The 27775-nt window shown below is 37.8% G+C and overlaps 1 protein-coding gene across 3 annotated transcripts in view; it reads right to left on the bottom strand.

The window, feature by feature from the left end:
* Nucleotides 1–1067: 1067 nt before the first annotated feature.
* RMDN2 (regulator of microtubule dynamics 2) overlaps nt 1068–27775 on the bottom strand; it is a 42838-nt gene continuing 16130 nt past the window's right edge. Inside the window, exons 6-11 of one of the 3 annotated variants that reach the window (XM_051613566.1) lie at nt 24174–24249; nt 22421–22498; nt 13780–13878; nt 11999–12052; nt 11831–11911; nt 1068–1762 (exon numbers count right to left, since the gene is read on the bottom strand). In XM_051613566.1, the coding sequence (XP_051469526.1) occupies nt 1709–1762; nt 11831–11911; nt 11999–12052; nt 13780–13878; nt 22421–22498; nt 24174–24249 (442 nt within the window). In that variant the 3' untranslated portion in view covers nt 1068–1708. The remainder of the gene's footprint in view (nt 1763–11830; nt 11912–11998; nt 12053–13779; nt 13879–22420; nt 22499–24173; nt 24250–27775) is intronic. The other 2 variants (XM_051613567.1, XM_051613568.1) reach the window with 2 other exon arrangements.

Genomic DNA, 27775 nt, shown 5'->3' with positions numbered 1-27775 from the left:
CTCTTTTCTCTGAAATTGTGTGTGAAAAAAAGAGAATACTGGAACTAAAAATGAGGTATAGGAGCTAACTTCCCCCAGAAAAAAAAACAACCCGAAAAACCAAAACTACATTAAAAACAACTAAAATGCATATTTTGATTTGTGAAGATAACCATGAAGGTAACAGTGAGAACTCAGAACCAGTTCTGAACTCTTACATTTTTTTTTTTCAGGAGTATCTCACAGTAATGCTTGCATGTCTGAAAACATATTTTTCAAGAAAAAGTTAATAGTCCTACTTTATGAAAATAAACCTCTTTATTAAAAGAATTTAGCCTGAGTCACAGAGTCAGAGGTCTACCTATTTTTCTTCTTCCAGTCTACTGCTTCTATTGCCTTCAGATGTTCTGTTCTTAAAGTTCACTCTTATTATGAGATGCTTCATTCTTATGCATACATACTCCTTCACAACCATCCAACTTTTAAATCTTTGTTGAGGTCACTGTAGTTCCTACATGCCTATAAGCTAATGTCACTGCCCCCATCTATCCAAATTAAAGTCAATTTATTGGTGACATATGAGTCTTCCTTGTCTTAGCCATAAACTAGTCCATGTTACCCTACACATCAAATAGGTCACGGGAACACGTAGTTGTCCTTATCCAATTGTACTTCCTTTAACAGAAATCCTTACTTCTTCCAGATACACTCCCTGCATCTAGATTCAGATGCTGAATTAAAAGACAATGAAAACTGGCATTGATTTTTCTGCAAACTTTGGTGAGTTCTCGATCAGAATGGTCAACAAAATTCCTTCCCTACTTGTTACATTTTTTTGAAATCATTGCTGTCCTATGCAGACAGATGTAGTAGGTCTTTAATTAGTCTATTTTTATGCACAGATTATGTTATATAGATGACATGAAAGGTTAGTGATAGTCACAGACTAGGTTCTCTGAAGACACACTGATGCCACCATGTTAGGCAACTGTTCAGAGAGCAAGAGCCAGGATTCACAAACTCGATGGAGGTCCTGAAACAAATCCATTAAACCTCACAGCTGTAATAGATTAATCTCAAACACTTAATTTTGTTGGTCTGATTTTTAATATTGTACTTGATGTTACAAATAAAATATAACTTTAATATTTAATTTATAAACTTTTCACATTTCCATGTAAAACCAATAGTCGGCTTAAAGTAAAAAGAGCTTTGTGGAGGTAACTGTTTTCTTCAACAAGATTCTAATTTTATAAGAGAAATGTGTAAACATAATTATTTTCTTTTGAACACATCAGTGTAAAGTAGTTGATACAAATATAATTTACTATAGAAACATTTTCTTTGTTTATTTTTGCTACAGACAGTTCTACGCTGGCATCACATACTAGTAAATTAATCTTTCAAAGACTAAGATCTATGCATTTTGCATTCTAACCCCCAGTATGTCCATTGCCAGCAGTGGACTTCATGTTCAGAGAATCAGACTCACAGTGTCAGCAATCTAAAATTAAATTTCAGTACAAGATTATAAATAATAAAAAAATGAATGCATCATTTTAGTATCATAATTGCTAGATGCTTAAAAGCTATGATCCAAGCCAACCAATATCAATGACAGTTTTCCCATTGACTTAGCTGGAATTTACCCACAGTTCCCAGTCACTATTGATTCTTAATTTAGTTTTGCAATTTTATCACAGCAAGAAGAGTTAAACAGTGCGTAGTATCACAGCTTCAGTGTGAGAAGTAAAGCCTCTAAGTCTTTCTGGGCCTCTTTATCCTGAAAGAAACAGACAATCATGCATCAGCTTAGATAGGATAAATCCCTTCATTTGCCTAAGACAAGCCTATCCACATTTCTTTACTAACAACAGACATAACACACAACCGTAACAGCCACAGAATGTACAAGACTGTACAGTAAGTTAATTTATCAGTGATTGCAAAAATAAAGTTTGAAGTGGCAACAAGAGCCAGATGGCAGCCCTCCCTTTACAGCTCTGTTAAAACACTTAAAATGTTAGCCACAAATAGCCCTCTCAGCAGACCAGTAAGCCTTTCAGCTGAGGCCATAACTTTTTATTGGTGTACTTTGCATAAACTACTGCCTTGCCTTATACTTTGTAGAAGCCTGCAGCCTGACCATGTGCAGTTTTTCTGAAGATATTTCCGTGATGTTTGCTGATGATTTATTATTGCAATTAACAAGAAAACATTGGGAAATGTAATTAATGACATAGGTTAGACTGTGGTTTCGGTGCATACAGCCATACCTACCTTCAATAACTACCACAAATTGACTAGACCCTTGGTACCTTCCACACTGGTGTTGCTGGGCCCTGCCTACACTACTGGGCTCACAGCCGAGTGGAGCCAGTGAAGGAGCAAGAGGCAAGTAATCTGCTATGCTCAGATTATACTTCCTAGGACAGGAGGGAAAGGCTCCTTTTAGGTTGATGTGTAAGTACAGAGCTTGCACAGGGCTTTAATTCAAACCCAGCCCATAGACTCCTTCACAGGTAACCAGTGACATATGTTTTGGCTATTCCACATATCATCTGTTTGGAAAGGGATACATGCATATGAACGCACAACCATAGCACAAAACCTCCATTATTCTACTTCTTTTTGAAACGTCTCCTGGATATAATATTCTGGGTTTACTTGCAACTGCAAAACTACCAGCCTGCAAAATGCACCTTGGTTTAAAACCACATTTCTAAAAAGTCAGCACCTCATACCTGCAGGCTGGTGAGGGTCTGAACACCCAATACACACACCCACGTGTGCTTAGCAGGGCCAGTGAAAAGCACTTACACATCACAAAATTTGTGCAACTATTTCTAATGACAGAACAGTATTTCTTTCCCAGATAATGCCACAGGCTATTGTGAAAGAAAATACTACAGACAGACAGTGAAGTAATCACTGAATTTCAGGATCACTTCATTATCCAATCAACCAAAGAGCTGGAACAAAACACAGGACATTTTAAAATACATTTTACGGATGAAAAAAAATCCTGCTTCTCTTTATTTTGGTTAGTTCTCTATAAAGTCATGGAGGAAGAGAGAAGAATATTGAGATGATAGAAGCCATATGCCAGACATGTCAAACTACATTATATTATTAGTCTGGATTAAGGCATTAATACATTAGCTGGACACTTCTCTTGGAGTTGCTGCCTTGCTCCCACTGGCAACAATAGGCTAAACTATCTGCCTAATCATTTATCAGAGGCCTTAAAAGGCACACTCTGCAAAGCCAGTAAGCTCTTGCCAAAATATTCTAACAGAAGGAAATGTCACACTGAATTCAGCACCCCTTAAACTCCACGTCACTACAGGCTGCCTGGAACACCAGCCTATGGCTTTCAATAAAAATAAGAAAACTCAACATTTGTATCAACATGTTGATTAAATTCAGGGAAAATACACTCTTTTCCATACTGATTATGGTCAACTTGTGAAAGTTATTCTACACTCCATGAAACAAAAAAGTAAAAAGCCAGATATTGTCCCATGCTATTAAGACAAAGGTTTCATTCTGTCTGGTCCTACTCTTTTCACAGTTTTCTAAGCTGAAAATTATAAAGATGCAGGTTTTCTCATACCTGAATGGTGTTCAGCATGGGATTCGCTATTTACTTTTCATGATTCAGCATTAAAAAAAAATAAATCTCCAAACAACTTTGAATAATTGTCTCTCTCCTTAGAAGCAAAGGATTATATCGGGCAATGAGCTTTAATGAGTTGCAAGGGTCCCAGAAATACTGGGCAGTTTTTCCTGAATTTTCCTCTGGACTTAGGAAAAAGAATTAAACAAATCTGTGACTGTTCTAAGAACTAGCTGGAGAAGAAAGTGCAAACGTGCAAAGTGTCCTACCTCAGGGATGCCAGTTCTAAGCAAAACTATGTCAGTAAAAGCAGGAATTATTATCATTGCAAACTACTTAACGGGCTGTGTTAATTGAGCCAACAGCTTCTAGTCAATAATAAATCAGATGGCAAAAACATTTAAAAAATCACTAACAGCATTAAAAAAAAAAAAAAAGCTGTGAATTGTCAGTGAAAGGAACTATATGTCACCTTTGGAGAGAGTCCTTCCACATCAAGATTTGTGTCCTGCTAAAAGGAGAGAGAAGCCTCAACTCTGTTCAGTGAACGAGTCTCCTGTTTTAAGGATGAAAACTTCATTGATGCCCAAAGCTTGACTGTTAATGGGAAGACAAAGCCATAAATCCTGTATTTGGCCAATTCTGTTTCTCATTGATTTCTGGGTCTGTGGATGTCTAAAAATGAACAATCAGCTTGGCTTTTTTTTTTTTTTCCCTTTTTCCTTTTTTTTTTTTTTTCTTTTTAATATGGCCAGGCTTTGATCTCCCTTTAGAGCATGGCAGGGAAAGGAAAAGGTGCAAGTTGCTGGAGGAACGCAAAATATTTGCGTCAGTCCCATTTGTTCACCCTGAGGCTTAGTTCAGCACTGACTGACTACACGGCCAATTTCAACCTTGACTTTCTACTGTCAAGGCTTACATTTATTAAACACTTCTCATATCATTTTCAAAGTTGAATATGAGTTCAAAATGTTCTGCAAACTGCTACACAAAAGGTATTCAAATTACAGGGTCAGTGTATTTTCCTCTCTTCCTATTTAGTTGCTTTTATTTTATGTTTCACCATCCACAGGGGATATGCACAGGACAAAAAAAGACCTGGGAGGCCAGGGACTGAACAAGGGAAGAGAGGGAGTTGAAAACAATAGCCAGAGGGAGGAAAGAGGTGGTGGGAAAAAGGGAATGTTGGCTTAGCTGCAGATAGTCCACATTTTGACAGTTAATTTCTGCTGAAAAAAATTACTGATAAATATACATATACATATAAATGTGTATGTGGAAATTAAATGGCAGTTAAATCACAGACACAAAGATAATGATTTTATCTTCCATCTCTCCTAATTATTTCCTTATGTGCTAACACACTCAACCCAGGCACCGCACATGTGTGCACTTGTTGACAAAGTCCCAACTGTCAACAGAGTATGATACACCCCCACGACCACAGCCAAAATGGTTACACCAGCCAACTATAACATAACTGTGTGCAACCACTGCCAAATCCCAAGCTGACATGCATCCTGTAGGGTTTCATTGAAGTCAGCAGGGCTGCATGGTATATTAAATTAGCTGGGCTGCAAGGGTGGTCCAAAGCTGTACTGTGATACACAGCAACAGCAATGAGGTGCTGAGAGCCACCCTTGATTTTGGGTACAGCTGTATCACTGCTTCACAGCTTGGGGAGAAATCCCGGACAGTAACAGAAGAGACTCCCAAACGTGCATAAGGGTTGTTAATTAGAGAGCCATAGCTCTTGTGGAGAGTATAAATCATGTGAAGCTATATGCTATCCATTCTCAATTTCACTAAAGACTCTCACGGTGTGACTGCAGTAGGTGTTAATTTGCATACAATTGCATAATATTGTTTTTCCCCTTATATGTTTCAACAAGCCAATGCAATCATGCACTTGCAACCTTTTCTGTTGTATGTCACAAGTTAGGACATTTTATATTCTTCAAATTTTTTTGTATTTTCCTCTGGGGATGAACCATAACTTCTCAAGGCTTTTAAGATCAAGGCAAGCACAGCTTTAAAATACATAGCTGCCAATAGTTCAGCATTTTCTGATTATACTCAAAGTCGAGGGAAAAATGTGACCCAGAAGACTAGTTCAGCAAATTCTAGAATTGCTTTTGAAAATTATTAGAATGGCATAATTTCATTTAGAATAGTTAGAAGTAATGAAAAATTTTTACCTGCCAGCAGTTCTTTTCTAAATTGAAAGACTGAGTTTCAGCTATAATCCTGTTTTCCTTTTACTATTGTAAACAATGTGGAGCTATTTGTGTTCAAGACATTCCCCTCTTTCTGTCCAGCACAGTGGAACCTACAGCCTTTCTTTCTGTGCAGTTGTCACTGAAATGGCTTGAAAATTACCACGGCCAGTTACAGCCCCTTCACAAAGACACCTGATGAGGCTCTCCTTTATTTTTAAGTAAGAAACTAGTACACTACACTACAAAAAATATGTTCATTATTTTTGGGGTCATTTTTGGAGGTGGGAGAAGAATAAGCAGACAATGCAAACAAGCAAGTTAGCAAGAACTTCAAAACCAAAAAGACAGCAAATCACTCTGATCACTAAGAGAGAAAAATAAACTGTGTTCTCTGAAGTGCAAAATAATGTAAAATATAGGAGGTCTCAAATTCCTTGAGCAGCTTTTTTACAAATGTCTCATTTGTAACAGTATTTTACAGCTTGAAATCCAATCTCTTTATAATGAGGCTTTAGAAAGTCATATTCATATTCACTCATATTCAGTGTAAAAAGAATCACTAATTAATTAATAGATTTTTAAGGTATATTAAAAAGGCACTTTAATTTTGAGTTGGTGGTGGCTATTAGAATACTCTTGTTCAACTCCATGAACAGTATTAACAGGAAAACAATAGCCTAGAATTCAAAATTAACACAAATCTGAATACTTCCATTATTTTACAATTGAAACACCATGGACTTTTGCTTGGCATTTGGAGAACAAATGTGCATAAAATCCAAAGGAATAAATATCCTCTGAAAACAATGACATTTTGTATTGAGCTGCTGATGAAAAGAAAACATTCTGTTTGACGAGGAAACAAAAACAATTTTTATAAGGTTAACCTAAATTATCCGCATAGTTTCGATGGGTAGTTTTTTCACAAACAAGTGATAATTTGTACCTTTCACTTTAAAAGCAAATTACTTTTTTCCTCCTCAAAATCTTACTTGGGACAGACTATCTCAGCAGCTTCAAATAAGATCTGTTGGAAATATCACAGAAAGTTCTGCTACATATAACCAATCTGTGGTGCCTGGAGTAGGCATTTCTTGGAAAATCTGTTGTGGAAAATTCAAGATATTCATATGGTCTGTTGTAACCGGAAAAAACTGATAGGTGCTTCCCTCTCTCTTCCATCCCCCTGTAAGTACCACTCTTTCCTTAGAGATAATACTAAAAATTAATGACCAGGGTGATCAATTACAGTGATGTAAAAACATGTAAGAAAACCTTAAGGGCACGATTTCTCCTCAGCAGCTGCATTCTTATGTAAACATTCAGCCATGGCTCCTGCCCGTTATTACATTTACCTCCTCCGCCACATGGGCTTTTCTAGAGTTTCAAATGTCACTTAGGCTGAAGACGGAGTCTTTAACGAGACTCTGCTTCCTGCCATTCTACACCTGTAAGCAGTGAATGCCATAATGATCTATTTCTGTAATATCTACATCTCTCTCACTTGCTAATTTCAACCCTGAATTGCCTTCATTTGTAACTGCCGGGAAGGAGGGTGTGGTTTTGAAATTAAGATAATTTTTTTTTAAATCACCAGTAATTTTGAAAAATACATTCTCAGCCTTAGGGAGGTTTTTATCTCCACTTTAAGTACAATTTTCAGGAACTCCCAGTGCAAATAGATTTGCTTTGCAATCCTGTTTTGCTGTCTTCGGCTCTCCCAAGAATACATTTTTTGCAATGTAACTGCTGCATTTTAGATTAATTTTAAAAAAATGTCATAGAGACCAGAACCTTGAAATTTTAATCTCTTTCTCTGCTAGGCTGATAACCTCTCTGTGATGAGCTTACTGCTACTACAAGCACAGAGTTCACTCTCATGCTCATCTCCAGGTACAAGAAAAAATAATTTATTTACTATTATATTTTATAACGCTGCATCGAGACTTTAATTTTCTACAGGTTCCAGCCTTGAAAATACTCAACAATTTTTGTTATAAACAGGGAATCATAGTCTTATTCCCTTTTTGTGCAAAGCACTGTGTTTAATCAAGCACACCCACCCAGTCCTTTTGTCTTCCTATATGCGAGACAAATGCTCATGTTTTCAAATTTAAATTATATTTTTCTCCCCAAATTTAAAAAAAAAAAAAAGTATTTTTTCCCTGTCACAGTAGTCCACCACATCTGGTTTCGACAGCCCTTCATGTAGTCACACTCACCAAAGGTTTGAGTGCACTACAAAGTAATGAGTCTCAGTAAGGGTAATGCAACATCTACTATATAAACAGAGCAGCTGTTAGGCACTTCACAAGGACTCCCAGCAACCCTGAACATTAGGATCTCTTTTACTGAAAGGGTGAATATTTCCCAGGACCCTGAGGTTATCCACCTGGGTAACAACCAGAGAAAAGTAGGACAATTTAATGTCCCATGCACCTCCAGCAATGCAGTACCACTGGTCAAGGAAGGACCATATGATTCATTGGAGGTTTTTGTATTTAGAAGAAAAAGAGAAAGGTCCCTAAAGTAGTTCTGTAACATCAGTTTCGTTTCCAGAGGTTATTTGCACCAAATCTCCTGTATTTCTTTTTTAAAAAAATAATGCATAGACTGATAATTAAAAATATGTTAAACTATTTTTAAAAATGGATATTAGGACTTACAGGAGTTCTCTCATATTTTATGTGTTGGGGGTTTTCTGTATCCTTTTTTAGGTTGATAATAGGGTTGAAACTGGCCATCTAACAGTTTGGTTTTTTTTCTTTAACAAGGATTACCTCTGTTTGGAAGCCCCACTATCCCTTGAATCAAAAACATATTCCGTAAGTGGCAGAACAGATGCACAGAAGGGATATTTGTTCCTCTCACTTAACTTGCAATGTTACATGAAATGAATCCTAGACAAAGTGTCAAAGAAATTCATTGAGTTAGTCCAGCTGAGAATTTGACCTGAGGATTAAAATGAACTATGGGCTATTTTACTGACGCCGAGTACCCCTGGTTCCCACTGAAGTCACTGGAAACTGTGGATGATCAGAAGCAATAAAAAGTAAACCATTGTCTACTATTATTTTTCATACTTATGCTGCAGAATGATTTGTATCATGAAATACTATACATTTCCTCAATGTGGCACCTATCCAGCAACTCTGTCTCTCTGTCTGCTCCTGATTTTATGTCTTTATACATACACATGTTTCTCAGTAGAAGCCAACATTTAAAAACAATAAAGGAATTCCCCTGCCTGAAGAAAGAGAGAAAAATCACATGACAAAATAGGATTATACTTGGGAATGATGGGTTGCACATGAGTGTGACAGCATACCATGCTGCTGACAGCCTTGAGATCCTGTGGCAAATGGAAAGAAATCATCAGACTGCTGCTGACCTGTGTTTTCTTTTTCAGACCATGAACCCCTTCTTTTACAGGGCTGTAGTCAATTCAGGCACTTTATCAGCATCCATTTACTACTGCGTCCCCAATGTCTCCTTAGTCTTATTCCAGCCTCTTGCCTCCATTAAACTAACCTGACTAAATGTTTTTGTTATGTGCAGCTCCAAACTCAGAACCACTTCAATTCCAACATGTTTCATCCTGAAATCAGTGACATTTTTTTCTCTAACATAATAACCAAAACAACATGTAATACTGTTATTCAAATGGGACTTTAAGTAACAGCATCAGCAGAGGGCTCTGAGCAACCTGGTCTAGTGAGAGGTGTCCCTGCCAATGCAGGTGGGTTGGATCTAGATGATCTTTAAGATCCCAAACCATTATGTGATTCTATGATTCCAGATCTCCATTTTACAGTAATTCCTTTCAGTATGCACATGGTTTTACCTTATTCTCACTGCCTTTTTTTTTTTTTTTTAATTAAATGACACACTATTGCCCCAATGCCATATTTTCCAGGACTTTTTCTTCTAAGCTTAATTCAAAACACATCAGAAATAAACACGACAGAGCAGACAAATCTGTGGTATCTATAGAATTAGTCAAAACAGAGGAGGCAAGTCATCATTTTTTGAGCCCATTTGCTGCTCTTTCTTCTGGTTTACAAACCATTATCATTATTATTCTCAACACCATCCTGCTTGCCAGAATACACCTCCCCCTCTCAGATTGCTCCCAAATTCCTGATCTCACCTCAGGGCCCACCATCCTTCTCCAGTCTGCCAGTGCTTCAGAAATGAGATTGGGCCTTCCTTTTACCAGGGACCAAGCCCCTCCAGGTGGCACAGGATGCACCGAACAACATCTCATGTTTAGACAATAGACACTGGTCTTCAGAGGCAGGATTCCCTTCTCATTGATTGCCAGAAACCAGGTGTGTCAGATACACATCTTACACCTATCTTTGCATTTTGTCTCTCTCTGCCTTCACAGGACAGAGAGAAGCAGGATGGAGCACACCTGGATGCATCTAACTCTCTACACTGAGTGGAGGGGAAGCCTCAACAGCTACCTTTGATCATTGAAATTTTGTCCAGCTATTGTTATCAAAGATGAATCCCAATTGATGCTATTTCTATACTTTTTTCAAGGAGTCTTTTATGAGTATGTTGAATGGTTTCCAGTATACTAAACACAGGCAATATTCTGCCCACCAGAAGTTTCTCTGATACATTTGCTTGCAGTTTAACCAGACAGCTTCAGAGTTCACTGCAAGATTACCTGGCCTGTAGGAAATTGAATACAGGAAAAACAAGAAATTCACCAGCACGGCCAGTGAAGATATATACAAAACAGGCTGGGTTCAAGCATTTTAAGTTGTATGTTCTCTCCCTTACACTGGTCCTAATTTTTCTGCAAAGATCTTAGGTGCCAAATAACGGGTAATTTTTAGCAGTCTTTCCTATGTTCTGCAATAGTCAAGCTGAAGATACATTTCAACATAAGAATAAAGCCAAGTGAAGTGATTATTAATGTCATCTCTGTATCAATATATATTTAAAGAAACATTGAACTTAAGCAATGATTGCTTAATTTATGATTGGTACGTATTATAACTTGGGCCAAAAATAAAGGCCACCCAGGAGCAGCTGCTGGTGAGGCATGCAGTGGTCTTTCTTCCCAGCAGGAACACTTGACATAAACATGTTAGTGCTCCGCACACAGCATTTATTGTCAATCAAGTTACAGAGCTATTTAATGGTCTTTTTCCTTAACTTCAAAGAATTAAATGGGATAGGGCCAATTCGTCTCTGGAATCACCTCTCTCTCTCCCTACCACATCTGCTGTGCTCAAAGGGGGTCCCTTAGGCTGACAAAGCTCAGGTTTGAACTTGTCACGTTCTGGGATGGTAAGACGTTTCTAGTCATAGGTAGGTAATTATGGAACTTGCTTCTACATGAGATCAGAGTGAACCTTCTTGCCATGACTTGGTTTATATTGAGAAATGAAACAACTTAAAAACTCTCAAATATCCATAGAAATTTTGTGTCCACACACTACAGATCTCTGAAGGGCCTAAAAGGGAATATAATTGTGTCTTTGAATAAACTGTGTTCCAGCAGATGCAACTGAAAGAACTGTGCCTCTTTAACTGCACTGTGGTTGAAGACAAAGGCAATACTGAATAACCCAGCTAACTCTGCTATAGCTGACACATTGCCCTGGAGGCCTTGACAAGAAGCACGAGAGTTTCAAGAACAGAGACAGAGACTGTGGGACAAAAATCTAGAATGTTTTCAACTTAGAAAAAGTAGGTCTGGGGAAAAATTCAGCACAGCTAGAGGGACACACTCAACTGCTTATGCTGAAGTCTGATGAAATGGGTTTCTGACAGCCAGTGACACAGACAAGTCCCTGACAGTTCCCCAAACAAAGATTTTTTTAAAAGCTGTTGATACAAAGAACTGGAATGATCCAACCCAGAGTGGAGTAAAAAGGAAAGTTCTGTGTTCAGAGGAAAAAGTAAAACATATGTTATTACTGACAATGCAACAATGGATTCCAAAGACAAGACAGTGGTCACAAGAGAAGAAGTTATCACTTCCAATACCCACCTCATTAGTAACTGAGAGAACTGACAGTGCAGAATCACAGTACTTTAGTGCATTGCTTTTCTGGCCAAGATCTTTATAGCACTGAGAAGAAAAACATTTTGTTTCCAATCAGACCACTGTAAGAATACCAGAGTCTAAAAATCATTATTTTTACAAGAACTTGGTTACCTTTGCCAAATACACATAATTACATTTTGAATATCCTGGACGCATTTCTTCTGCCTAAATAATAAAAAACAGGAAAGAAAATAGACATAAAACTTGTGTGATGAGATTTATGTGGTCTGCATGGCATTTTTAATAATGCACTAAGCTTCCTAAAACATCAGACTTAATCATCCCTACTATGCGTACCACAGTCTGCCTAGCACTTAAAAAAAACCTCAAGAAACCAAGAAAACTGAAACTCTAAACCAGGCCCATGAGGTGCTGATATTGAACACATAACCAAATCAGCAAAAGAAAAACTGGCTTAATCCTGGCTCAAACCAGGATACCATGTTCTGTGGTACTTTCTCTTCCCCATCACTAAGTGCTTTGTAAAGATACTGGATCATTCTGTAGAGTATCTATTGGATTCTTTCACTTACACAGTGGCTTGGAAGACAATGCTCTATCTAGATTATTAATATTAATTTTCTAATCAAAGAAATTAAGAAGCAACCAATCATTTGCACTTCATGCAATGGGCAATAAATTGTAATAATTGTTTTTATTATTATTTTTCTTTCACAGACCCATATCTTCTAGCTCTAGGTTCACCTTACTTTTCACATTACCATGTTCTGTTTAGATCATTAAAACAGTTCAAGATTGTCTTATTTTTAAAACACATCACGATGTAGAAGTGTGAAAGATGAGTAAAAACCTTACCTATTATCTACTACTCAAGAAGCAACTTTAAAAAACAAACAGCTTTTGGGGGAGAAAAAATTATGTCACTGAGCTTTATAGTAGCTGTAATCCTTGGACCAAAGCTATGTTGCTTTCACTGCAACTGTTTATTTCCAAACAGCTGAAAATCAGTTGTGTTTTAGAAAGTAATTTTTGTTGCAGGAAATTACTGAAAACAACAGTTACTCTGCAGCCCACCACAAAATACCCTGAAGCAATTTCAAATTATTTCTGCCCCATTTGGAGTTTGACCTTAAAAATAAAATCTCTTGAACTGGAAAGATGGTCATGTATTGTATAGTCCAACATTCAGGACCTCATTCTATCTTTAAATAGATTAAGAACACAGAAAGCAAGCACGCTTGATAGTGAAAAAAAAAAAAAGCTTTTCTAGTTCCTTTGAGAAACTGTCTGAAAATAATTGCAACAATGGAGGTTTATGCTTTGAATTCAGTCATGTGAAAACTTGTATTTTTCAGCTCCAGAAGTAAAAATTATTCATATAAAAGACACTGAAAGATATTATTCATGTGCTGTTTTCTCATAACTGTGCATTTAAGTAGAATGCCCAGGAACATGGATCTATATGATAAAGCTTCATTTTCTGCTTCACTACAAAGGTAATTTCACCTCCAGAAATAAGAAAGGCTTCTACTGGTATTGCATGAGAAGAAAAGGAGAAGTGTACCAATGTCAAAAAGTTTTCCTTGCCTATGTTAACCCTTTAACAGAAACTGGCAAATCACCAATTATTGCTATAGTTAATTTGTTTCAATGGCATAAATCATCTGTACTCATCTCACATTAAATCCAGTAACTATTAACCATGGCAAATCACTGAATTCCCTAAAACTAAAGAGAAGAAAGGGGCTAGCCACTCATTTCCAAACTATTTTAAAATAGAAAAGAAAAAATATTTTAGTAGAGAGTTCTCTGGTATTTAGGACCCTGGATTTGTAGCTACTGAATATAATCTGTTGAGCAGACATCTTGACAAGAGTCACATGTAGCAGTTGGTAAACAGTCGCACAGGAAAACTCTTGGCTAGGACTTACCTTAAGGAAATTCTGCAATGCTTCTTCTACTGTTGAAGTTGGTGGAGTCCCAAAGAGAGCAGTAGCTACTTTCTTTTCAATCCAAGACAACTGAGCTACCTGTAATTAAAAAAAAAACAAAACAAAACAAAAAAAACAAACAACCAAAGAAAAAAAGAAATTAAAAAAATAATAATCAAAACAAACACAAACAAACAAAAACAAAACCCAAATCAGGTGTCTCTAGGGTTGCTTCTCAGGTTTGGATTAAGTACTGTTCTGTGCAACTGTACTTTTTAACAACCTATTTTGCAAAAGAACATGTAAAGGAATGTTTCATGCTGTCCATTTGTCAGCTTAAAGCATAGTCTCTTGGATTTTAGATTCTGTTAACAGGAAAACATACACATGAAATACATGACAAAACACCAGCTTAATTGATGAGAGTTTATTCCAACTATTAGGTTTCATAAGAGATTGCCATTTTTTTATAATCTAAGGCTAGAAATAGTGCTTTAAGCCTGGTAAGGTTTTCATGAGACAGACAGTTTAACATGATAGTCCATGTGCTTGACTACTTTTCAACATTAAAAAAGCTGTTGCTTCAGTTAAAATGTGAGTGCTTTTGGAGCTTGTAAAACAAGTTCATTTATTATCCAGATGCTGGTGACAACTACTGTTGAGTAATAGGCTTCATTTTTTCCTCTTCAAATCTGACAAGTAATGCTTGCCAAAAACCTTTGGCATTCCCGGAAGATGGGCTGCTATAAAAGGACTTTAAGGAACTGCCAGATTGCCACACAATGAACATGACTTCTTCGCTTACACATACTGACACCTGACAGAAACTGCTCTTGCTACTGCCAGAAGATATTCAGTTCTATCAGCTAACCTGGCAAAACACACCTCACATCTCTAATGAAGGATGGAGCAACTAATAAATAAAATGTGAGACTGAAGCCTGTTAAAACGGAAGACTGAAGCCACCATCCTTTGGACACATTTACTACATCTGTAAAGAAGAATCTGGATTTTATTCCTTCACATCAGTATTTGAACCACATCACTGATGGCTCCTGTCACAGATCACAGCTGAATTTAAAAATTATAAAAACCAAGCTTCTGTATTTTCCTAGCAATTTCTGGCCTGGTCTATACAGAGGCAACACCAAAAAAAAAGGGTTATACCCAGGCAAAGAAAGAGAGCCTCTCATCAGAGACCTGGAGGTGAACTGAGTCACATAAGCATCTCTCTTTTACAGAGGGAGCTGTGATTCAAATAACAGAGTTGGGCCTTGAACTCAAGTCCCTCCTACTGCTGTAAAAAACAACATTTTTTTTTATAGCTTTAAGATTCCTGCCTTGTTCCCCAATTTCACAGTCTCTACCAGTCTGTTGCTGCTCCCCTCACTTTCTCTTGCAATTATCCAGTAGATGTTAGTTTCTTATGGTGAAAGATAAGAATCCATCCACATAGAGCTACTCATGGCCATCAGTCAGAATCCTTCTCTTTTGAACAGACATCAGGCTCTATATATCCCTTGTTTCAAACTGCCCTAAAAATAGCATTGCAAATAATACAAATACAGGCAAGCATGCAACAGGAAAATGCATAAGGACCATGCTTTCTCATCTGGCCTCAATGACTCTAGCTACATAAAAGCAACATGCTTGCAGACAGAAGGCATTACTGGCTGTTTGGCAGGGTCCAATGCCTTATTTGTTAAATGCCATCAGTGAGTTCTTCACACAAAACCACTAAAAATAAGAGACCAGAGAAAAATATTAAGAAAATAAAATTGTTCTTTCCATTCCCTGTCTCACATATCCCACTCTTGAAGCCTTTTCTAAGGGAACAAATATATTTTTCAAAAAGCTCTCAAAAAATCCCAAAGTTCTCATTCACTGAAGCAATGTGCTGTTTCCCCGCTCGGCACCACAGTGTTTTCACAGTGTTACAAACTGCAGCATGCTAGTTAAAACTCTAAGTTGTATGTATATATATAATTCCCTCACACACTTCATTTCCCTAGCAGCTTTCTAGTTTCTGAGATATAGTATCCATAAGATACTAAAATGATTTTTGAAAAAGTTTTTTTTCTTCATGCCAATCTGCTGCTGCAGTGAAGAGACTTTTGGAACAGAAAAGGGTTTTCTGTATTTCTAGGTCCATCACATCAAGACAGGGGTAGCTTACAGAGGAAGGAAGAGAGGGAAAAATATAAAGCAAATATGCTTACACTGTTCTCTGCAAGACCACACAGCACCCTGGAGATACACATACACTGCATAGATAGAATTACCACACGTGTCTGGTGTTACGCAACAGTGAGGAAACAGAATTGCCATTTTTTCCATGTGGAGCTATAATTACCTATTGAAAACACAAGTTCTTCCTGGCAGTTTTATTTTCTTACAGGATTTAATCAGGACTGATTTACTGAGGTTTTAGTCCTCATCTTGTCTGGCTTGGGTGCTGCTTTGCAGTACTCAATTTTTTTAAAAAGCCCAAGCATGTATTTCCTCGGCCACTTTTATATTACAAATGCCACCAACCAAAGAGGGTTTGAAAGTAAAATACATGCATGCACAACCATGAGCTTTCTTTAAAGTGTGCTGGCTCCAGCTTTATACTTCACAAATACTACACAGGCAGCCTGAGAGTTCTGTAAAGTTTTGAGTAGTCAGACTTATATGTTATTGTCTTAATAAATTCATTGTAGCCATCCATAAATGAAGTGCCTAGTTTACGCAAGTTTTCTAGGTTCCTTGCATGGGGCAATACAGAAAGAGGCATTTCCATTAGGCAATTCCCCACCACCTACATTAGCCTGGGATGAATACACCTCTTGTTTCTTTCCTTCAACCACAAAAGGAGAGTAGACAATTATACCTTGTGGATGGCTAAAGGCAGATGAGGTGAATCCCATCACAACAGCTTAACCATGCCCCACCTGCGCCAGTCTGCACCCCCCTATGATTGAGGTGGGACAAAAGGAAAAGTCTCATTTTATGCAACACACAAGACTGTGTCCTGGAGCAATAATGATGAACAGGAAATTATACCCTTCCCCTAAATACACACAAGCATGGTCTTTAATTTGAAATAACTTTATTAGAGTAAATCTTATGCCATGTTCAGCAAAATGGAAACATCATTCCTACTATACCAACTAACTTCATCAAGCATTCCCTGTGTGTGAGCAAGCTCAGGCACCAAAAACCCTTGTGTAGCATGCACTAGTGTAGTGCAAATTTGACTTCTACAGTCAAGGTTACTAAAAATACTGCAAAGCATATCTGGAGGTCCATCTAAAATAAAGTAGAAAGAGACCATAACTATCATCAACTTCAACAAAAGTGTGATTCCACTTCATGTGTGTTCCAAAGAGGGTATAGTACAGTAGAAGGTAATAAGAAAAACAGTTACTGCAGCAAGTTATAGCTACAACAACAAAATTAAAGAATGAAGACCATCTTTGCTCTACAGATGGCTTCCAAACCTTAAGCAAAACTTGTTTTTTAAGATCTCACAAATCCTGATGCCAGTCTCCCAAACAGCCTGAAAATTCACAAAAAGCACTGGAAGAAACGTCTTTTCACAGAATGCCATACATAAGGAGAGCTAGTCTCACTGGCTCCAGCATGAAAAACAAGGGCCTGAAGAACCATCAGCCAACTCCTGGTCTTCCCTAGGGCTGGAAGGGAGTGGATCACCACAAACAGCCTGGCTTCTGCCAGTGAAAGAAGGCCACTCTTTGGTATCCTAAAGCTAACTGAGACAGTTGTCCTGAACAATTTCTCCTATGGATTTGTCAAACAGCAAGCTCTCATTCATTTATTCTACTCAATCTCTACTAGTATCTGAGATGGAAGAAAGCCACCCACAGAGTTAAAGTGCAGCTGACCATTAAAGTTTGTACTCAGTACAGTCCTGTCAAGCCTCTTGTTCCTAGGAAGACCAAGGCAGAAAAGGTGGTTCTCCCCTAAATACTGGGAAAAGGTATCTCCTAACATCCCTTTCTCTTCCTTAGCCTAGGATCGGCAGAAGACACACGTGAACTAGAACACTGGCTGGAGTTTGTTTGTTTTGGGGTTTTTTTGTCTTCTGTTCTTTTTTTGATGAGTTGCAAACCCTGCCCATTGACAACTCTCTTCAAATTCCAGGATGATGCTACCAAGGAAACTAACCCACTTGGACTCAAAATTCAGCCAGGACTGACTTGCAGCCCTAAAGAATTTCCTCCTCCAATGTTTTCTTGCTAATAGCTCACTGAAGACAGACCACACAATTGTGTTCCATAAAGGAAAATCATCCCATTGATTCTGCTTCAGCAAAATATTATTGGCACCTACTTAAATATCCCTAGAGAGTTTCTTTTCACTTTTTTTATTACAATATATTAATGTAAAATGGTATGAAATAATTTTGCAATGTTTTGACTTCTGGAAGAGATTAAGTGACTGGACACCAGTTGTAAAATACTGGCTTCCAACACAAATATTATCTTTCTTGCCAGCTGAGGAACCAGGACAGTCTGCACAGGCATTTAGGCATTTATCCAACTTGAAATTCCCTAGGCTATTCACTTCCCAGTAAGGGGAGCAGTCTTACAGAGCATACAGACAAAGGAACTGGGCCAATTTGTTCCCTGATGTAACCCAAGCAGATACTGGGATACACCAGAGATAAATCTAACACATGGCATGTAACCTGCAAAAAGAAAAACCCCACTAGCATCTACCAGGGGCTCTGATCCAGGTTCACAAGTTCACAAGCTAACTGTTCTGTGCCAGTCCTGTAATGGTAAGTAGCCATAAGTCTTAACTAGACATGTACTCAGTTTTAGAATGTATTCTAAACAATGAAACACTAAAAAAACCCCACAAACACACAATTAAAAAGGATTATCAGCTACTTGCACCCAAAACTCTAAGGAAAGCAAACTAATTCCTATATACCATGCACCACAGATCAATTCAATTCTAAGAAATATTTCTTGCTGATCTGAAGAGCAAAGTAGTTTTCACTTTCCCTTAACAAAAGCAAAGCTGAATGTTGGTTTTATCCACCACCAAAGAAATTGTATATGAAAATTTTGCTGCAAGGTTTTTTTATTCAGAATAGTAACATCTCTTTTACATCCTGCACACTGGTTTACTTTGCTTACTAAATGCTTCAAAGTATCTTCATTACTATTATATGTTAATCCCCTTTTCCTAATGTTATAACTAAAGCTAGCCTGGAAAAAATTACCACCACATAGAATTCATATCAGCTCTGGAAAAAGGAATATTACAATAATATTTGGTAGGGTTCTGCAGTTATCCATTACTAGTGGTGTTGAATATGTTTGCTCAGTGCATAAATAAATTGTTTCTTTTCCCCTTGTCACCTCTGCAAAGGAAAAAAACAATAGAGCTACACCTGGCTTCTTGTATACACAATAAATCTGACAGGCAAAATTTTCCCCATTGTGACATCTATGAAATGTTTGGTGAAAATCTTGCCTGCCCAATTGTGATACCAGAAGTGATTTGCTAGCAAAGCTGAGATGATACACACACCAGAACTGAATTCTCTTTTTTATAGCTCTACTTGCTTTATGATGGTAAGCCAAATGATAAACAACAAAACCTGATTTTTAGAGAAGGTGGCACACAACTTTCACTGGTTCTGCATCAGAAACAAACCCCCCTGCTGCAAAGAAGTAAAATTCAGCTCATCCTTCCTGCTGGAAGGTGCTATGACTCTGCACCAGCTTCAGATATGGCCCAGCAAGAATATCTGCTGAGTAAGAAACCTGGCTTTGCTGTACCACTGCTCTTTGCAGAGAAGTGTGTTACACTGAGGAAGGTAAGAAATAGCAGTCAGAGCCAAATTCTGGAAGAACTCCATGAATCAAATAGCTTTTTCTAGCATAGCATGCAGTCTTTGGATATATAGATTACAACTTGCAATAAATCTTCTCCATTTGTCTTTGCTATACTTTTTACCTAAAAGTCTGTTGAACTGATTGTCATTTGTGAAAATGAACTGGAACCCTGAGTTACAACACTTGAAGCATCCCCTTTCACAGTGTCTCATGCTATACCTAATTTTTTTTAGTTTGTTAGCCCAACAAACCATGCCAGAAGACAGTAATAAAATCCTCCAACATTAGATGTGAAGTGAATGCCTGACTTAAGTACATCAGGCTCCCCAAAAGTCTCATCAAAGCCTATAAAAACTCAAACACTAGCTACCTTTTTTAACTACACTGTTTCAGTAAATGTATACGTGACCAAAATTATAATACCCCTGGAATACAATAATATCCCTAGTACAATAATACTCTGAAAGCAACACTTCTGAAAGAATAAATACTGTGGCCAATCCTAACTTGACTCCAAAGACAGCTATGCAAAATGTAAAAACTAACCTTCTTTCCTCAGTCATCCCTTTTTCTTCCTTAATTTCCTTACACTGGACAACACAGCCTTCCCACTCTGAACTGCAGCTAGACTAAACCCGCAGCTAGACTAAACAGGTAAAACAGAGGGTCTAAGAGGAGCATTATCACTCCATCTACAGGTGAAAGAGAGATAAATGAATTTTTAAACACCCTATCATAATCCCTACCCTGAAGAAGTATTTGGAACCAATGCTGGAGCTAACAGTCTACCTTTAAGATAATTACCCCACCACGAAACACCACAGTCTGCAGAACAGGACCAAGGAATCTGCCACATCTCCCACGAGCTCCTATGACTATCTACACCACATGCACGGCCCAAACCTGCGCTAGTGGATCAGGGCAGAAACCTCCTCACACCCACTATTAAAATACTGAGGATATCACCAACTTCACCTGGCTAGGATTAAGATCTAGCTTCCATACTACAGCCTCAAAACTAATGTTGCCAAATGATGGCCTCATCCTGCTACTTAAAGTGTGCAAAAGACAGTAGGTTTTCAAGAGCTGGCAGCCCCAGCAATTAAAATGTTATTCAGTCCTATACTTCATTTATTAGTATTATGAAAATCTGCTACAAGTGTTTCAGGTTACTATTTTGTGATGGCAGGAATTGAAAAGAAAAATAAAAAATAAGAAAAATCAGAAAATAATCTGTAAGTATTTCAGTGGCTACATCTGTTTAGGTGGATTGTTTCACTTAGTAAAACGCAGGTCAGGTCAGACCTTAAAGCAAAGGCTAATCTGTGGCTTTAATGGTTAATAAGGAAGGCCTACTTAGATGTTACAAGCGTGGAACATGAGTTTGTAATGATACAGTGCAACAAACCACATGTGTTAGTCAAGAAGTGGTGATTGTCACCAGAATGAAACAAGTAAAAAAACAGTGCAATAAGAACAAATTGAGGTATATCGAGATTACATGTAAAGTTTCCAGAGGCCACAGCTCAAGTGAGAAATAAGCCATGAAAAACATCTGGGAGCATTTGACACACATGGAAACTTCAGTCACCTGTTGGACACAGCACAGTATAAAAATGTTTAAGGAATCACTGGTGAGAGAGATGCTCTTCAAAGGCAGGACAGCAGATACACCACAGGACAATCTTCACCATCTCAATCTTTGCATAGCTAATGCTGATACTCAAGAATACAGTGTAATGAAAAGCACATGGGGTCATACCCTTATTCAACTCAACTGAGAAAAAATTTAGTTGCTGAAAGTTAAATTTATAATCTGAAAAAACTGCTGAGAGATTACTTTGCATGAAGTCTTGTTGCAGACAAAGTCTGCAATGTATCACAGCAACTCCTCCTCCACGTTGTAGTGACTAGCATCAGAAGTAGCTGGAGGAAAAAGGCAGACTGGAATTCACTGTGCATTAGTAGTTATTATTTTAAGAAGCCTCTCAGTGATCTTTTACAACACAGACTATCCAAGAACATTTTCTTCTGACACGACTCCTCACAGCACTAGAGATGAAGCAATTCAAAGACATTCAAAGAATAAGACAACTCTTACATTACAAGCACCGTTTTTCTTAAAAAAAAAATAAATTAAAATATAACAGCTAAATTTCTAAACCAATTGTTTTAATTTTTCATACATGACTACTTATCACTATGTCATTAACACAGTATTTTAAAGCACCTGTTGTATAGGCACAATACAAATTGTATCCCATGCAAAACTTCTTGGTCAATTAGAGATTTTTATGCCTGCATCTTTGTGGTGACATTCTTCTGAAATTTACCAAGTCACTATGACAGCCTTGCTGCCACGGACATAATCCCATAGCATGGAAGTACCTTCAGTAATGGATGGCAAATAAGGTTCCCAAAGGCTGTGTTACCAGCCCAATGTCACCCCGAAAGTTCGTGGCAGAAGAAAGTACTGAAATCAAAAGGTCATCCTTCCTCCTTTCCAAATATCAGTTACTTTCATTCATGCATGCAGATAAGAAACCTGAACACAACAACGAGGGACATAAAGCACAGCTTACTTAATGTACATGACAGGAAAGGTCAGCAGTTAACATCACAAACGTGGAAGTTAATTCAGGAAATGTAAATTTACTGCTTTGTTTAGCTCAAAACATCGGCTTTACAATAAACACCTACTTTGTCTTAAATCTCACTATTTCATTTGAAAAGCATTATCATTTTTCAGTATACTCAATTCATATGTTAGATAAAAAACAACTTACTGAATAGCACCATCTTCCATTTAGGTAATATAAAAAAGGATCTTGAGGCTTAAGTTCAATTGCTTTGTCTAGGTGCTCCTATTAGAAAGAAAACCAGTGTCACTTCAGATGTTTGTTTGGCAAGGGTGTTTACATTCTAAGAAGTTTGCTGCAAATCACAAAGTAATTAAGAAGTTTTCTTGCTTTGAAATTCTTTTCTAACTACTTAAAAAATACTTTAACTAGCAAGCCTCTTCCTCAGGGAGAGAAACCACAAAAAAAATTATTTAGCAACTGTGCACAGAGTGCAAGAAGGCATGCTGTATTTACAACATGACTAAGCAGTTCTAAAGTTCAATCAAAGAACTCAAGAACTTTTGTCTTAAAAAGGCAACTTCAATTAAATTGATTTTATTTACAGTTAGTGTTAACTGTCACACTCCAAAGCAGTGAGAAAGCAACCACTCTCTTTGATGGATCTTACATGCCAGCACCCATCACTGAACCATAGCCTCTTCCACCTTGGAACGTGACTGCCCCAATGAAATGATACACGACACAACACATTGTTACTAGGACAAATTAAGACAATAAAATGGTTCTGTTTACAGTGTAGCCATAAAACCGAGAAAGTATCTAATGTAGCACTTCTTCCAAAACTATTTACTTTACAGGTCATTACAGTATCTTTACTTCTCTCTTTAATTTACAAAAAAAAGCTCTTGCTGCCTACCTGAGTTTGAGGGGAAAAAAAAAAATAAATAGTTATTTAACCCCTAGCTATAGTTGGTCTCTCAAAATAAGTTTCTTTCCCCCCCCCCCCCCCCCCAGATATCTGTTTTTCTGATTAAGCCAGTCACTAAAATATCTGAGTTGTACAGGCTTAAGACCTTATTACAATATAATTTTGCCCACAAACCATTCAGCTATGTTTTCATGCTGTTATTTTCCCATATACTTCAGTTTCCAAATGATTCACACGGATTTCAGTAATCACTTGTGAAGAGAAAAACCTCCCTCAAGAGGCTAATGCTTATACACTGTGGGCTCCTTTTAAAGTCTGTTCTTAAACAACTGCTGCATTAGTGTTGTCATTTGCCCTTCATTCCCAGCTTGTCCCAGTGCTTGGGGCTTAGCTCACTTGTCCCAGCTCAGATCTTCTGCTCCCTCACAGGCAAGTCCTGTGACACCCCAAGCCCTAACGTGGACATGATGCAATGGGGACCCATCTCAGGCATTTGCCGGGAAGGGGAACATGTCTGCTGCCTCTCGCTGACACCCAGAAAGCAGAGACGCTGGGTCAGGGAGCAAGGGATGGAAAGTACTTAAGGAATGCTGAGGACAAGGAGGGGGAAGAGTAGCACATGTAAGATAAACTGCTAACTCTAAAAAACACAATAAACTTTGGAAGGACAGTGTTAAAACAAATATTACTTCTTAAGGGTGGCATGAAGGATGACTACAGAACTGTGTTACTTCATAGCTTCGTATTTTAATGTTTTTATTTTCTAAACAGAAGTGTTACTTCCTTTTTCCTCTCCCCATAGACTACAAAATAAAACAGAAATGTTAATGCTGTTCCTGGAATCCTATCTCAATTCTTAGATTTTGAAAGCATATAATTTATTTGCATACATAAAAATAACTTTTTTACTGTAATATCAGCACCAAAATAGACCTGTGAGGTCGAATTACTGTGTTGGAAAAATCTTTGTCACTATACAAGGAAATAATTTAAAGGAATAGCTTAAAAAAAACCCTACAAAAAACATACCTTAAAGAGATAACCATTCCTGATTTTGTTTTGTACACTTTCAAACTGAGACATATAGCCACACATAATTGCAAACCTGAGAGGGGAAAAGAAAAACACACACACATACTTTTTGTGATTTAAATAAACCTTTAAATCAAATTACAAAATATTTTAATACCTAATACACAGATTAACACCTGGTTTTCTTCCATCTTGATGGCTGGATAGAAGCTTGGCATGAGCTGTACATATTCAGAAGTTGACAAAAAATAAAACAAAACAAAACACTAATGGAAACAAGAAGTTTAAATGACAGTGTTTGGGCTGTCAGTGAAGTGAAAAAACAGGAATTTCTCCTCCAAAATTTCTACAATTTAGTTCAGAGTATGGCAGTTCAGTCTAGCTTCAGCATTGGCAGCAGTTTAATGGGACACATTGTGCTCTGCATTGCAATGCACTGGGAACAGGAACACTATCAGCTGTGGTACCTCTTCCAGGAAGGTAAATCCTTGAGACATGCTCAGCAAGAAGCTGTGCAGACCTCAAAAATTGTTCACAGTCATCTTCTACCCTTCTCCTTGCACCTTGGTGCACTCTTGCAACCCTAGCCTTCTTTTAATATCTTTAATATTATTTAAAAACATACACATGCATATTATTATTATTACCATTGTTATGACTATTATTATTATATTATGAGGACATTGACAGTGATAAAAGAAATGTGAGATCTTTTCTATGAACAATTAGTATTGTTATGCAGGTATAACTGAAAATATTTTCATAGGTTCAGATTTCTTAAGCAACACTTTTGTCTTACTGATACTTCACCTAAACTTTGCTTGCTTTTTCCTTATTACTTCAACAGCTGTAGAACATGATATGCATAAGGAACCTCTTGCACATAGGTCAGATGCACTTTCCTTGGATTCACTTCCTTTGGTATTAAGACAACTTTGCCTTTCTATATGGAACTAGCAGAACCACCAAATATATATGTGAGCAGCATGAACTGACAGAGATGATTTCTCTATATTTTTCAGAATTTTTTGTTTGTGTTAACAATTTTACAATGCAATATGAAATTAAACCAAAAATTAATCCTAAAAGAGGGAAAGCAAGCTGAAGTTCAGAGGAAAACATGAGAGTTATGCAAGAAACCTATCAGGTTAATTATGGTAGCAGACCTGCAATCTGTATGGCGCACACAGTTTTTAAGCATTACTAAACCTCAGCCTTGTTGAATTTCATTATATAATGTAATTATTCAAACTCCAGTGAATCTTTATTAAAATGTCACTGCTAACATAACTAAATCGATTATTCTATTGATAACAGCTATACCTCATGGTTTTAAATTAGAAATACTCATGCTACAGGTTATTGCATTTTCAGTCTGTAGAAGTCTTCCCAGGTAAGGCGTGTGAACCAGCCTAATAACAGTAGTTGAATTTGTAAGAGATCCAGACAGACTGTCAAACACTGTTGAGCAGGATGTATGTTGTGACCAATGTGCACTGAACAAAATCTGGCTAATGGCACCACCACTTCTGACAGCTAGAGCTGCAGGGGGAGCACATTTCTTATGGGAGCCCTAGAGAGAAAAAGCAAGGGGCGGGGGTCAGGAAAGTTCAGGTATTTAGAGAGAGGGGAAAGGTACTGAAAACTTTATCAGGCTTAAGTAACTCAGGCAACATTTCCCCTATTCCCTTCACTCATTAAGTGCTAATCAGATAAACTCAGCATACCATAGCTAAACGGATTGCTGCTACAAAAGAAAACAATGAAAAGCGAACAAGCTAATCCAGCATCTTGCAGTATTTCCCTGTCTGTGCGTGACAAGAAAGAGGGCCTTAGTTTAAACCAGTTCAAAGAAAAACTTCTACTTACAGCTAAAATCTCCGTGGAGGGAAATCCCAGTAAATTTTTCAGCAACGGAAAAATAAGCCTATCAACTAACTTTAAATACATTTTGTTTTTTTCAAGGGAAAAAAAAAGAATGTCTTTCATGTATTAGCGTGTTTTTTTCCCCTACTTTCTTCTTTTGAACTGGGCAGGGTGGACAACTGGCATAAATAAATATATATATTTTTTTAGTTATGTGGCACTTCAGATACTAATTTCTTTTTTTTTTTTTCCCAAGTTTGTTGTTGATTTCTTTCCCAGAAAATAATTTCTCAAAGCGTTTAAAAAAAACACCAACAAAACAACAAAACTAAAGCGAACTTTATTTTCACTGATCCGAAGGGCATCTTAAGAAAACGATCAGAGAAAACGAGGAAGGAACGAAAGGAAAACGCTTCCTTCTGGCTGTTGTCACTGAATCCCGCCACCCGCTTCCCAGATTCCCGGCCCAGCTCCCGGCAAAGCGCGGCGCCACCTGCTGGTGACACTCGGGCACCGCAGCCGCCGCAGCGCCCGGGCCTCCCGCCCGTTTTGCGCATCGACACCTTCTGCGCCCTTCTAACCGTGATGGAGACGAAATAAACAAATGATAACGCCCTGCACCACCACCACACAGTGGTCTGCAAGCGTCCGATGAACTGGGTAAAGCGTACAGAGCTTTTATGAGCACAAGCAGTACCGGTTTTCCTCGCCACCACTGCCTGCTCCATGCCCTTCGGACATCAAAACCAAAATAGCATTTACAGAATCTCCACAGATTAAACCAGAGAAAATCGCACCAACTAAGCGCAGCAAGGAAGTGACCTAACTCATGCAACTCCTGGACAATGTAAAAAAAAACAAACGACCACAAACATGTTCATCTGAATAAATGAAACTACCGTAACCTCATTAAGTCAGACAAGGTGCTGCTGTTAACATCAAAACCAGTTATTTACAGGTGGAAGCTGCTGGACACAGCACACTGATTAATCACCCACAATTAATACTCCTTTTCTAAGCACAAACACAAGCAAACTAACTCAGTAGTAAGTCAGCATCACGTCCCTTTGCTACAATGTCACTGAAACTCAGCCTTGCAAGAAACAGAAGCTGGCACAGAAGGATGCTAAGTGCCCATGAAGCCCTCACGTACAGGGGCCCAGACTGAGGTGAATTAACATTTTCCCTTCTAGTGTTCCAGAATTCCCTTACAAATCCAGACAAGGTAAAACTGGTAAGCCTACTGCAAAAGGAAGCACAGCAGGTTGATCCTGTGAGTTTTCTCCAGCATGTTTGCAACCTGAATTTTAATACCAGAAATGCAGAGAGATGTTACCTACACTTGTAGACCCTGGGAACCACAGCTTATCCCATATGAGATGGATTTACAGAAAATATTTGAAGTCTCAAATCAAGATTAAGTCACATTAGGACACTCAAATACAGCAAGTTTTACCTCTTCCCTGATAAATTTCATGGGGCATAAATGAGAAATAACATGCATCTTCCTAGGCTTGTTCTTTCCTTTTCTATTTCCCATTCCTAACTCCAAAAAAACCTCTTACTCCACATCGACTTTGGAAATCTGTGGGTACAGGGCTTCTGTGTAGAAGTCTAGATCTCCCTTTTAACAGCCTAGTATAAACAGGAAAGTTTTTCCTAATTGTAATTGGCATGACTTTGTGAATGGGAGGAGAGTTTGTGATGTTTAATAATACCAAATAATTTAAATA

The sequence above is a fragment of the Apus apus genome, chromosome 3 (genome assembly GCF_020740795.1).
Source record: "Apus apus isolate bApuApu2 chromosome 3, bApuApu2.pri.cur, whole genome shotgun sequence".
Lineage (NCBI taxonomy): Eukaryota > Metazoa > Chordata > Aves > Apodiformes > Apodidae > Apus > Apus apus.
This window is presented reverse-complemented; position numbering and strand designations above follow the sequence as displayed.